The sequence below is a fragment of the Macrotis lagotis genome, chromosome X, assembly GCF_037893015.1.
Source record: "Macrotis lagotis isolate mMagLag1 chromosome X, bilby.v1.9.chrom.fasta, whole genome shotgun sequence".
Lineage (NCBI taxonomy): Eukaryota > Metazoa > Chordata > Mammalia > Peramelemorphia > Peramelidae > Macrotis > Macrotis lagotis.
The window spans coordinates 585891849-585905513 of NC_133666.1; the positions used below are offsets into that span (position 1 = coordinate 585891849).

The 13665-nt window shown below is 42.5% G+C and overlaps 1 protein-coding gene across 1 annotated transcript in view; it reads left to right on the forward strand.

Annotated features, from left to right (window-relative positions):
* Positions 1–13665, forward strand: part of FAM83A (family with sequence similarity 83 member A) — a 40494-nt gene that overhangs the window by 5019 nt on the left and 21810 nt on the right. The window contains exons 2-3 of the mRNA XM_074201575.1: positions 8530–8697; positions 11169–11293. Coding sequence (XP_074057676.1) covers positions 8530–8697; positions 11169–11293 — 293 coding nt within the window. The remainder of the gene's footprint in view (positions 1–8529; positions 8698–11168; positions 11294–13665) is intronic.

A 13665-nucleotide genomic window follows, 5' to 3' on the forward strand; every position in this document is an offset into this window, starting at 1 on the left:
TGAAGTTCACAGTCTAAGGGAAGCAGTGGGGTGACAGGTAAACAAGAGACATGAAAATAAATTGGGGATAATCTTGGAGGGAAAGTGCTAGCATTAAAGATGATCAGAAAAGGCTTCTCTTAGAAGAGAAGATGTTAGCTGGGATGTGAAGGAAGACAGGGAAACCAAAAGGAAGAAGGGGATCAGCCCATAAAATGCCAGAGCAAGGAGATAGAGTGGCTCTTGCCCCAGATCACAGCATCAGAGGCCAGATTTGATCCCAGGTCTTCCTGACTCCCAAGATGACTACACTCTACTATGGCCCCAATTATAAAATGGTTTAGAAATGCATCATCCTTGTAGTTCGTGTTCTTCTCCATGTGCTGGCATCATGGTATCAGCACCAATCACTCATAAATCCCTTAATCCAGATCTTAAAACAGCCCTTCCTCTCTAACCCCCTTCCAATTTTCTGCCATCTGGGAAGACCTCTGAAGAGGCCTCTGTGGAAAGCAGGGCCTCTTCCCCACATTAGGGCCTTTCTCTGACCCAAGGTCTGGTGGCAATTGCTTCTGTGATTTTTCCCTAGTCCATGATAATGTTACCCCCCAGCACGGACCCTTCCTGTTTTTCCAGTCTTCTTATACATTCCCCCATCTCCTGGCCTACACTTACTCTGGAACACAAGAGACACTGGTTGGCCTCCTTCCTATTCTTCCATAGTTGTGCCCTCCTCATTCTTAGATCTTGGCTTCCCTGGCTCTCTGCCAGCCTCAGTTAAAGCCCCTCCTTCCATAGTTAGCCTTTCTCAGTCTGCCTTCATCTTAATGCCTTCCCTTTGAGATTACCCCCAATTCATCCTATAGGTTTCTTACTTCTACAAACTAGTACAAGTTAAGTTCTTAGACCAGGAGCTCCTAGACAACTGGATTATGTCTAGTCATCTTCTTTATATCCCTAGCTATTAGCAGAATGCTGGCTCACATTAGGTGCTTAATAAATGTTTGTTGACTAGACAGGAAACAAGACCTCTAGTAACAGGGAGGATAGAATCACAGGGCACAGTTATGAGCAGAAAAATGTCCTGAAACCAGCCTTTTCCTCTCATAGTCACTAGAATTATTGAAGTGGCACTAGTCAGTGCCAGCTGCCCGAAGGCAGCTCAGCCAGCAGGGTTTCAAAATGCTTCAAAGTAAATTAATGGATTCCTAGGAAAAATCTGTTAAGCCTCTAAGGAAGGACTGAAACTTTGCCATCCACACTGATGACCACCCCAATGCCTTCATAGGGGCTGGTTCCCAGACTGCTCCTGAGGCAAAGCCCGTGGGGAAATTCCTGGGAAGTAAAAAGAATACACACACACACACACACACACACACACACACACACACACACACACACACACACACACCCTGAACCTCCTCCCTGGTCTGAATTCCGGCTGATTCAAGGGTCAAGGGATATGACCCTCACCCCTATTCTATAGATGAGAAAACTGAGGCATAGGAAGATGAAACAATTCATTGCACTGCCAATTAAATATACAGATCTAGGTTAGGCCTTCATCACCTTGCATGGGTGGCCAAAAACTTCCATTTGGCCTCCTGGGTCTCTCCCTTCTCTGTTTTATCCTTTATGAAACCGGCAAAATGTGCCTTTGACCATACCCTTCCCTTATTTAGTAGATTCCAAGGTTCCCTATTATCGATAGAATCAAAAATTCCTCTGTGTAACTTTTCCCCTTAAAAATATTTGTATTTATTTTATTAAAATATTTCACATTCACATGTAAAAATTAACATTCATTTTTTAAAAATTTGAGTTCCAAATTTTTTCCTCCCTCTACACTCCCTCACCACCACCACCACCACCACTTCAGTCAAGTAATATATCGATTATACACATGAAATCATACTATTTATATTTCCTTATTCTCCAAGTTGCTGCTAGGTAATGCAGTGGATAAGAGTACCAGGGATGGAATCAGGAAGATTCAAGTTCAAATCCAACCTCAGACACTTACTTAGGAACTATATGACCCTGGGCAAGTCACTTTAACTCAACCAGAATTGTTTCTTTTCCAAGAAAACCACAATAGGGTCACGAAGAGCTGAATATTTCTGAATAACAAAAGAAAACACATGCTATGGTAGTTTTTCATTTCCTTCACAATTTGCCCCCCCCTTACTCTTTTCAATTTTATTTTACAGGATGTTCCAAAAGTCTTGATACTGTTTTAATTTTTAATGACTAAGTTTTAATTTTTTAATTTTTTTAATTTTTTAATTTTTAAGATTTTTAGGACACCCAGAACCACAGAGTTGAAAAGGATTTGACAACATCTAGTCTGACCTATTCCAGAAGAAAAATTTCCCCTTCAACACCCCCAACAAGTGGTCATTCAGTCTTCCCTTGAATAGTTCTATCACTTCTGGATAGCACCATAAGTTAGGAAGCTTTTTTCCCCTCCCGAACATCAAGCCTAAATTCATCTCTTCTCAACTTCAGCCTATCACTCTTACTTCTTGTTTATAGGATCAAACAGAACAAGGCTAGTTATTTTGTTTTCTAAAAAGTGACATTGAAAAGTCCCTTTTCTATCATCATGTATTTCTTGAATACCTACTAGGGGCCAAGTGCTAGAAATACAAATACAGAAACAAACAAAAAAGGTCTCAAGGACCTATTTTAATAGAACACAAAAAGGAAGTTAAATAGGGGAAGGGGACAAGAGGAAAAAGTACAAAGAGCTGTGTAAGGTGGCCAAGTACCAAGAATGAAGGATGCTATCATGGGCTCTTCCTCACAATGGAGTTCCTGGAATAACTCACCAATGGGAAAATGGGACCATAGGGATGGAGGAAGAAGGCAAGTCGTAGTGGTGATTTCTCTGAGTCCTGATATCGCATTTCTGTCCCATCTTTCGGTGCCCCTTATATTCATCCATAGACTGTTTCTTGGTGTCAGTCTACCAATGTATTCTTGCCTGTGACTGGTTGTCATTTCCCACAAAGTGAGTTCTTCACCTTTGCCCCTCCCTCCCTGTACATACAGTCTGTCCTCTACTGTAGGTCCCCATCCTCTGACATTTTTTCCCACTTTTGATACTGACATCTACAGAAACATCAGAGTAGTTCCAGTAAAAATGATGCCCCAGGCTTGGCTAGGTGGCGCAGTGGATAGAGCACCAGCCCTGGAGTCAAGAGGACCTGAGTTCAAATCTGACCTCAGACACTTAATAATTACCTAGCTGTGAGGCCTTGGGTAAGCCAATTAACCCCATTGCCTAGCAAAAACCTAAAAAAATAAAAAAAACGATGCCCAAAACAATAAGAAATTTGAAGGGTAAGCAAGAGAAAAGGGGAAAATGAGAAAGGGAAGGAGTAAAAGAAGAGCTGCAGGAGGGACTGGAGAAGGTAAGGAATGGTAGAGAGGTATCAGCAACTGCCCCAAGAGATATTTGAGAAATGTCTTTCAGACTTAAACCAAGCTGACTACTTCTGGTCCCTCCAAAAGCAGTCAATGAATCCATTTCCAACATAAAGAAATCAAATTCAGTCATGAGGAGCTTTCAGTTTGGGGTCCACTATGTCCCATAATGGTGGTTTTGTGGTTCGTTAACTGGCAATAAACTGTCACCCAGTCTTCTCCAGTTATGTCAACCCTTCATTGTAGAATTTTCCACAATAGCAAGTATAATGTTAAGGTTTTGAAAAATTGCTTTTTACAAATCTTATCTCATTTGATCCTTACATAACTTTGAGAAATATGTGCTATTGTATAAAATCATTTTTTCCAATTTACTGATAAAGCAACTCAAGTTAAATGACCAGAGACACAGGTTGTGTCTGAGGCTCAGTTTAAACTTGAGTCTTCTAGACTCCAGGCTCTATGCTCTCTCCATGCAGCACTGTAGTGTGATCTCTTTTCCTGTACAGAATTAAAACTTCTTTCTCCTCCATTCATTAGTTATATCACTAACTTGTTTAATTTTGAATTAGCCGGTCTTCCACTAGGTGTCTTCTGTATTTGTTCCTGGGATTATTGGTGTTTCCAATAACCTCTGTGCCATCACTGGGGGATTATTCACACTTATCCTTGAGTAATATTTAAATCACCATTATTTCAATTGAATGGAATCAATAAGCATATGTAAAACATATAATTTTTTGAAAAATGCTTTTATATACATCAACAGAAAGCACAGCATAGTGATCCTTGAAGTCAAAAGACTAGAATTTGATTAAGAGCATTTTTAAATCTCTCAGGTTCACAAAGCTCTTATACATATATTATCTCATTTGATCCTCACCAACTCTAGGAAAAAATAGTTTAACCTCTTATTTTGCAAATGAGGAAACTCAGGTAGCCCAGAGTCAAGTTAAATATCTGAGCTAGGAGTATTTGAGCTCAGGTCTGATTGGAACCCAACTCCCTCCCAAGCTACCTCAGATATTACCTGGTAATTGGGGCAGCTAGGTGGTACCAAGGATAGTGCACCAACCCTAGATTCAGGATGAACCCCAAGTTCAAATTTAACCTCAGACATTTGACACTTACTAGGTGTGTGACCTGGGGCATTGCCTTGCATCCAAAGCCATCCAAGACCAAGTTATTCTGCTCCATATCTGGCTACTGGAGTCAGATGGCTCTGGAGAAGAAAGTGAAGAGGGTGACAGCACAGCCCCCCCCCCCCCCCCCATCCAGTTCATGTGCTTGTCCCGGCATCACCTCCCTGATGTCATGGTCCTCTTTGAGAACAAGGACAATCATCATCATCAACTTTAGCCAATTCATTTCTTCATTTCCTTTCAACAAAAGAGAAATAATAGAACTTGTATACCCTACTTCCCCAGACTGCTGTGAAACATTTAATGGAAACTAAGAAGCACTCTAAATAAGAGTACCATTTTTAGGTGGCTAGGGTATGTGCTGGACCTGGAGTCAAGCAGACCCAAGTTCATCTACTGTGATATTAGATGTGTTACCTTATCTCAGCCTCAGTTTCCTCATCTGTAAAATAGGGATAAATCATAGCCCCTCCCTCCAGGGTTGTTGTGAGGATCACATGAGAGGATATTCGCACAGAGCTTTGCAAATCTTAGAGCAATATAAAAGCTAACTATGTAGTTTTCCAGTAATCCTCCCATGGATCCAGGGAAAGCAGATTATCCCTTTTTATAGATAGAGAAGTTAGAAGAACCACCCAACATCATACAATTAATAGCAGAGCTAAGACCAGAATTCAATTTGGTTCAATTCAACAGGCTTTTAAGGCCCTATGTTGTCAGACTGATGCCCCCCACGCACCCATACAGACCCCCACCTGCCTCAGCCTAACCTTAACGGGAAGCACCCACACAGTAGGTAAATACAGAGGTCAGTCAATCCATCAAAAGAGCTCACAATCTGAGCCTTTCCCCATCTCAATACCTTTAGCCCCCCCCCCCAAAGTCATTTTTCTGAAGCCTGGGTCTAGCCAGGTCAGTCTGTCATTCAATACACTCCCCACCCTGGTCACTGAACAGTGGCTCCCTTCCTAGCGCCTCCAGAATCAAGTATGACAATCGTCTGGCACTCAAAGTCCTTCACCACCTAGCCTAGCCGCCTCCTCCCTTTCCAGACTTCCTCCACCTTCCCTCCCCATACTTATTCTTTCCCATCCAGTGACACAGACCTCCAAGGCTTTTCCATGTACAAGACCCTCCCCATCTGAAGACTTAGGATATCTTCTCTGGCTGTCCTCCATGATTGGACCACTCTCCTTCCTTCTGACTGCTAGACCCCCCACCACCACCACTACCACCCCCCAACTTCCTTCAAGTCCCGACTAAATCCCACCTTCCTCAGGAAGCTTTCCCCAACTCCCCTGAATTCCAGTGCCTTCCCTGTTAATTATTTCCAAGTTATTCTGCATAGCTTAGTGTGTGTATGTATGCATATATATGTGTGTGTGTACATATGTATATGTCTGCATGTTGTCTCCTCCATTAGATTATAAGCCACTTGTGGGCAGGGGCCATCTTTTTGTATCCCTAGCCTTAGCACAGTGCTTCCTGACTGATGGTCTGGCTCTGAACAACAGAGAGGCAGGGGGTTGTTACAGGAAAAGTAGAGCTCTTGGGAGTTATGTACCCATTGTGTGACCCTAGGCAAGTGACTTAGTTTTTCTGGGCTTCAGTTTCCCCATCTGTAAAACAGAAATAGTTAATAATGTTAAGAATAATAATAATGGGGTGGCTAGGTGGCGCAGTAGATAAAGCACTGGCCCTGGAGTCAGGAGTACCTGGGTTCAAATCTGGTCTCAGACACTTAATAATGACCTAGCTGTGTGGTCTTGGGCAGGCCACTTAACCCCATTGCCTTGCAAAAACCTTAAAAAAAAAAAGAATAATAATAATAACTGCTCTATCTCCCAGAATTGTGTGAGAATGATTCATATGCACACGTTTACATTTTGGTAAACTTTGTTGCATCCATTGAAGAGCAAAGCCTTGGAGGGCCTCCCAAGAGGCTCAGAGAACTGAAGCACCTGCCTACAGCCACCCAGCCAGTTCCTAGCAAAGTTAAGACCAAGAGGTACCCAAGGCTTCCAACTCCCCTTTCTAGGCTCTCCCTTCACTTAAGGCTCCTGTTTCTGTCTTGACCTTTAGAGGCTTGCAGCTCTCCCTCCCTCTGTACCAGGAGGTACAGATTAGAGCTGGAAAGACCTCTAGTCTGGCCTCCTCATTTTACAGATGGGTAAATTGAAATCAAGTGACTTCAAAGAATCACACACTTCCTAGGTAACTAAAGCAGAATGAGAACCCAGATCTTTTTTGACTCCAAGTCAAGTACTCCATCCATCTACTTCTCTACACATTTTAGGGCCTAAACCCCTTAGAAAAGAGTCAGGTCCAAGAAGAGGAGGATTAGAGGAGTCACTGGAAATAGGACGCTCAATTTCCATCACCAAGTTAGGACTATTCCATCTCTATCATCTCACTGACCACAAGTCCAAAGGCCTTAAAGGGGTTAGGGATTCAAACAACCCCTTTGTATTCTCAGCTCTGCGGGCTAATAGAACTGGGTCAGGAAATATTTTTTTACAGACCAAAACAATCCTGTCTGGTTCCAATTTGGGACCATTTTTGTCTCTGGGCTCTTTTCTTCATTCATTCCTTCCCTCCCTTCATATCATAACCAAGACCCACATGGTCATCCAGTCCAGCTCCCCTCCAGTTGAGAAAAATGGATTGCCCAAACAGGCAGTTCCTCATCAGGAATGTGGCTGTGGCTGGGGATGAGGAATGGTCTAGGGAAGGCAAGGAGGCTCTCTGGGCTTTGTAAGCCTTCAGACGCGTTGTAAATGTGAGCTACCATTAGTTCTTTATTTCTCACCTTGAAATCTACCTTGAGTTATACTTAATTGGGACCAATGGAGGAAAATCCTAATAACCTGGAACCACAATCTGGATGGGCCCATGGCAGGTGGTGGTTCTGTGGCTCCATTCTCTGGGACACTCCACCTGTTTGTCATGATTCTATCAGGACCCTAACAGGTCTAGAGTCCTGATTGATTCAGATACTGGTCCTGCTACAGCCATTATTTCAGCCTGCTGTTCTCTGAGCAAAGCCCAGCTTGATTTAGAAGGCCCTACTATTTTTCCAAGAGAAAGTCACTTTCTTCATCCAGTATTCTCCTGGAAGCCCCTCCCCTCCTCCTTCTTCCCTCACTTTCCCATTCTGCCCTCCCTCTTTCCCTTTCCTTCCTCCCTTCCCTTCTTCCCCTTCCCTTCCTTCCTTCCTCCTTTTCCCTTCCTTTGCTCTTCCTTCCCTCCTTCCCTTTCTCCCTTTTCCTTCCTTCTTCCCTCTTTTGCCCTTTTTCCCTTTTCCTTCCTTCTTCCCTCTTTTGCCCTTTCTCCCTCCTTTCTTCCTTCCTTCTTTCCTCCCCTCATTTGTTTTCTGTCAATTATACGATTGTCATCCATAAAATGAAAGGTCCCTGCTAGTTCTATATTTACAGTCCTCTTATCCTATCTATCCCCTAGGTATATGGGCAGCTAGATAGCTAAGTGGGTAGAGTACCAACTCTGAAGTCAAGACGACCTGAATTCAGATTTGACCTCAGACTTCCTAGCTGTGTGACCTTGGGCAAATCACTTTAACCTGACTGCCTCAAATCTAACTGTCCTGTTCCACATCTGGCCACTGAACCCAAATGACTCCAGAGGAGAAAGCTGAGGCTGGTAACTTAGCACAGCCCCCCCCACTCAAACCCAATTCATGTGCATGGCATAACCTCCCTGATGGCATGGCCTTGAGAGGGAAGGACAAATATTTCCCCAGATATTGTTAGCTTGGGTAGTTTGCACATAAGAGCTGCTTAATAATTGACTGCAGAATTAAATTAAGTTGAATGTTGCTGTTGGGGAGAGGAATCTCTTCTGTCCTCCCTGCCTTGGGACCCCCAACTAGACTAGGCCTAGCCAGAACCAGCTCAGAAGTATATTAAGACAACCGATCTACCCCAAGATCTCTAGTGAGTGGTTTTTGTCTGCCCTGGCCCAGGTCCTGGTCATCCTGATGGATGTGTTCACAGATACAGAGATCTTCTGTGATGTACTGGAGGCTGCTAACAAGCGGGACGTGCTTGTCTATGTGATCCTTGATCATTGTGGTGTGAAGTTCTTTCGGGAGATGTGTGACAAGGCCGAAATCTTGGACAGTCACATGAAGGTAGGAATAGCCTCAAAGTGGGATATGCTTCTCTATGTGATCCTTGATCACTGTGGTGTGGAGCTCTTTTGGGACATGTGTGACAAGGCCGAAATCTTGGATAGTCACATAAAGGTAACAATGGCCTCGAAGGAGGCTTGTTGGCTCTGAACCTTCAAACCTCTGTCCCCTGTAAGGGAAGATTCCAGGGTCAGACATAGGTTCCCCCAAAAAACTTAAGGAAAAAACAGGACAAGTAGCCCCCACCCAGATAGTCATGCATTGAAGGTTCCCCTCCCTGAATAAAACAGGTCCTCTCTTGTTGAAGATTGATTTTTTTCAGGAGCACTGACCCTGAAGTCAGGAGGATATCTGAGTTCAAATTTGATAATAAGACACTTCTTAAATGGGCAAGTCAATTAACCCTGGTTGCCTTTCAAAGAAAAAAGATTTTTTTTTCCTAGGTTTTTGCAAGGCAAATGGGGTTAAGTGGCTTGCCCAAGGCCACACAGCTAGGTAATTATTAAGTGTCTGAGGTCGGATTTGAACTCAGGTCCTCCTGACTCCAGGGCTGGTGCTCTATCCACTGCTCCACCTAGTCACCCCCCCCAAAAAAAAAAAAAGTTTTTTGCAGTCAAAAGGGAACCCTTCTACATTTTTTTCTTAAAGGTTTCTAATTCAAATTTACACTTTTGTTAGAAACAGCCTGCACACAGGTGAATAACAAATATATTTCTTGACTGGCCACAAATGCTGTCAGTGAAAATACATTTTGAATATTTAGAGGAGTCCTTAAAAGGGGAATAAACAAAAATACCCCCTCTTCTTCAAGGGAACCTGTTTGGTAAAATGTCTCAAAGGTCAAGTGAGTTCTGGTATACCAATTTTCTTGATAAGGAAATGGTTATCCAGCCAGCCAACCAATCATTCATTCACCAAGCTTTTATAAAGGTATAAAGGAATCATGATCCCTACACCCAACATATAGGCAATGGAATTGGAACAATTTCCTCAAAATGTCTCTTCCCTATACCCCAAACTCTTGATTTAATATCAGTTATTTAGAAGCCATGAAGAGCATTAGAGGAATGTTATTATACATACAATGTTATATTTGGAAGAACTTGGACATAAACTGAGGTCTCCTGACTCCTCCAGTAGGGCTCTTTCTATCACACCAAGTTTCTTTGAAACCTTAATTCTATTAATTGCATAAAAGGACTTTTGAAAACAAAATAAAAACATCCCAGCAGGGTCTTTAGTAATAATTTAGTCCAACTCCCCCTACTTTGAGGTCTAAAGCCATGTAATTTCTTGCTTGAGGTCACATTATTTGTTATTATTTAGAGGTAGCTACTTCCTTAATCTTTCTAGTATTTCAGTGACAATGCAAGGAAATAGCAAGTGATTACAGATGGACAGTGGTCACATTCAAGACCTGGAATTGTCTGCATTTTTAAAACATTCTTTCTGGAGGCACAGCTAAAAGCAGAGTCCTAGATTATATCCAGGCCATTCTTCCCCACTACACATGGAACAGTTTGGTTCTTAGGTTCAGGACACAGCCTTTTCAATGTTAACACTAGTCCTAGACTAGTCACAGGAATAATAGATAGTATTTTTAAGCACTTTAGGGATTGCAAAAGTACTTTTCAACTATTATTTCATTTGATCCTTGCAACATCCTTGGGAGGTAGGTTATATGTGACCTGTCCAGAATAATACAGCTAATAAGTATCTAAAGCAGTATTTGAACTCAGCTCTATGCTGACTCCAAGACTGGTGTTCTATTCACATGATCCCTGATGCATTTTAAGTTCATTCCTGTTCATTTAAAATTTGAATTTTTATTAAAGTTAGAAGGGATATTTGAAAATGTCCAGTCCAACCTCCTTGGAAAAGTCCCAGAACCTCCAAGTTGGAAGCCACCACTCCCTACACATCCTCCCCTCAAGCGATCTACTAAATATCTTCTGGGGATGGTGGACTCACCATCTTAGGAGACAACCTAATTTACCTTTGGATAGCTTTGACATAGAACCTAAATCGAATTCTATCCATTGTTCAGTTCAAATTTAATTCCTTTGCCTATATTTAAATTCTTGAAAATAGCTGTCATGTGCTTCCCATGTCTCCTTGGGCTAAAATTTATCCTGAAACTTCTTCTCCATGCTAAATATCTCCAATTCCTTCATTCAAACCTTACTGGGGGCCCTTCCTGGTTGTTCTCTGGACATTCTCCAGCTGACTAATGTTCTTTCTAAGATGTCATAACTAAAGTTGAACACTAAAAGAAACTGAGGCCTCAGGAAGTGAAGCTATTTGCCAAAATTCAAATAAGCAATGAAAAGGAGAGCTTGTATTCAGACCCATTCCCTCTAATTTCATATCTAGTGTGCTTTCCACTACATCATTTGATTGCTTTAAGATTTTGAGTTTTCCGTTAAGAATGAAGGGATTATTCAATTATATCCTGAAATTGCTTCTAACAGAACATTTCGGTACGAAGCGTAGAAGGAGAAACCTACTGTGCCAAATCAGGCAAGAAGTTCTCAGGTCAAATCCAGGAAAAGTTCATCATCTCCGATTGGAGATATGTCCTCACTGGATCCTACAGGTGAGACCTATTACACCTAGCATTCTCATCTTCTGTTGGGGGGGGGGGGCAGTTCAGTGGAGCCAATTACAGGCCCATTCACACACTGAGCCAGGGGACCAGAGGCAGAAGTGAAGGGAAAGTTGTGGACAGGGAACAGAAAGTAAGGCAGCTTGACTGGGACAGGCAGTACATGAAGGAGAGCTTATCTGGAACCAGATCGTAAATGCCAAATAGAAGAATCCATATTTGATCATAGGGGCAATATAGGGAGTCACTGGAGCTCCTAGAGCAGGGAGTGTCATGGAAAGACCATGGCTTTAGGAATATCAATTTGGCAACTTCATAGAGGTTGGATGAAAGTACCATTAGGGGACTATTGCAATAGTCCAGGTGAGGGACTGAAATAGGGTGGAAGCATGCCTCTCTCCTTCTAGTTTTCAAAAATCTCCTTATTTATAGTTTTCTACAAATATGCCCAGATTTTCCCCTTTACTTGATTCTCCTCAAACTCCTGGACAAAAGACTCAGTCAAACTCTTGGACAAAACTTTCTATACTCTGGGAAGGACTGTCTCACTTTCTACTCTTTTCTATCAAATCCTTACAATATCAGCTTTCCAACTCCACCATCCAACTAAAACATCCCCACTTAAGGGTTCTCTAGTATGTTTTGTTTATTAGTCCTCCTCCTTTTTGATCTCCCTGCAATACTTGTCTCTGTTGGCAACCTCATTCTTCATTCTCATTTCATGCTTTGAGTGAAAGAGAAAATAAATCTGAGTCATGGTCACTTCTGAAGGTCAACTCCACCCCTTGGCCAGTTGCTCATAATTATAACTGATTCATCCAAAGTGAAGTATATAGTAAGCATTCACTATGGCCCGTTTTATGGAAATAAAAAAACAACCATAAGACCTAAGTGCTTGCCTTCAAGGAAGTATCTATCTAGTGACCCATCATGGCACATTCAGGACATAACTAAAGAGAAAAATGTTACAAAGAAATCCAGCATCAGATTGAAAGATTCAGACTGGAATTTTAGTGAACTATCATTATGGATGCTGAAAAGGATTTGAAGAAATGAGAGACCAACTGAGATCTCCCGGCCTGTAACAACTTGGCTTGATTAGAGATGTTCCACCTTTCCTCTTAAATCCTTTTATTTGCCCCACCTGTAAACCATCTTGAGATGGGATTAGTGATAAGGAGATCCCACAGGGAACAGACACATCAGGGCTTTACAGTAGATGCCAGTGCTCAGTTTCTCTGAACTAGACCCATGCATTAGACTGTACTAGGATCAAGATGGTGGGAGGAAGGCCTCAAACAGCCCTGAGGGTAGTGCAGCTTAGACCAGATGGGCTGCCAAGTCCCTAAATATGCCAGGGAGATGAAGAAACAACATCGCAAGCAGGGCCAGCCTCTACAAGTAGTGTCTGTTGTTAGAAATCAAATGACAATCTTTTTCATGTGTTTTGCATAGAAAAGATGGAAATATGCCACATCCCATGTTGAAAAAAACACAAACCTAGTCAGGAAGCTGGTCAACCAGTATTTCCTGGGCACCATCTATGAGGCCAGATCTATGGTGGGCTTGGTAGGGGGATAGAGCAGTTACATAAAAATAGATACTCCCAGGCTATAATCTGGCTGGACAAAGAAATTTCTCACAAATGAAACATGCAAATGACATACAGTGTATAAAAGTACTAAACTGGGTGGGTGGACTGGGAAATGTGGAAGGAGTGCTTGTCTGTTGTTCAGCTGTGTAACTCTTGGTGACACTATTTGAGATTTTCTTGGCAGAGCAGTGAGTGCCATTTCCTTCTCCAGCTCATTTGACAGATGAAGAAACTATGGCAAACAGACTTAGGTGACTTGCCCAGGATCACATAGCTACTGAGTGTCTGAAACTGAACTTGAACTCAAGATGAGTCCTCCTAACTCCAGGCCCAATTATTCTCTCCACTGCCCCACCTAACTGCCCCCTACAACCCTGGGGAAGGGGGAAGGGAGAGGGAAGTATTATTATTCCCTTTTTGCAGATGAGGAAACTGAGCTGCAGTGACTGTTTAGTCATCCTGCTGGTACTGCTAAGTAGTATCTGAGGGCACATCTGAACTTGGGAGCCACCTAAGTGCCACCTAGCTAACTAAGGCCACCATTTTGCTCAAGGTTAGCCCTGAATTAAAGAAATAAAACCACAGAAAATTGAAAAGGTGAAGTGGAGACATCAAGAAATACCAGGAGACTGAGGAACGAAGAACAGCTTCTGCTCATCAGTCCTCTACCCCACCCCCAGACACCTTATTCCAACTGCCATACAAACAGTTGGAATTGGAATTTGAAATTCTGTTAGCTGGAATTCTCTGGTTTGAAGCCGCTACTTGT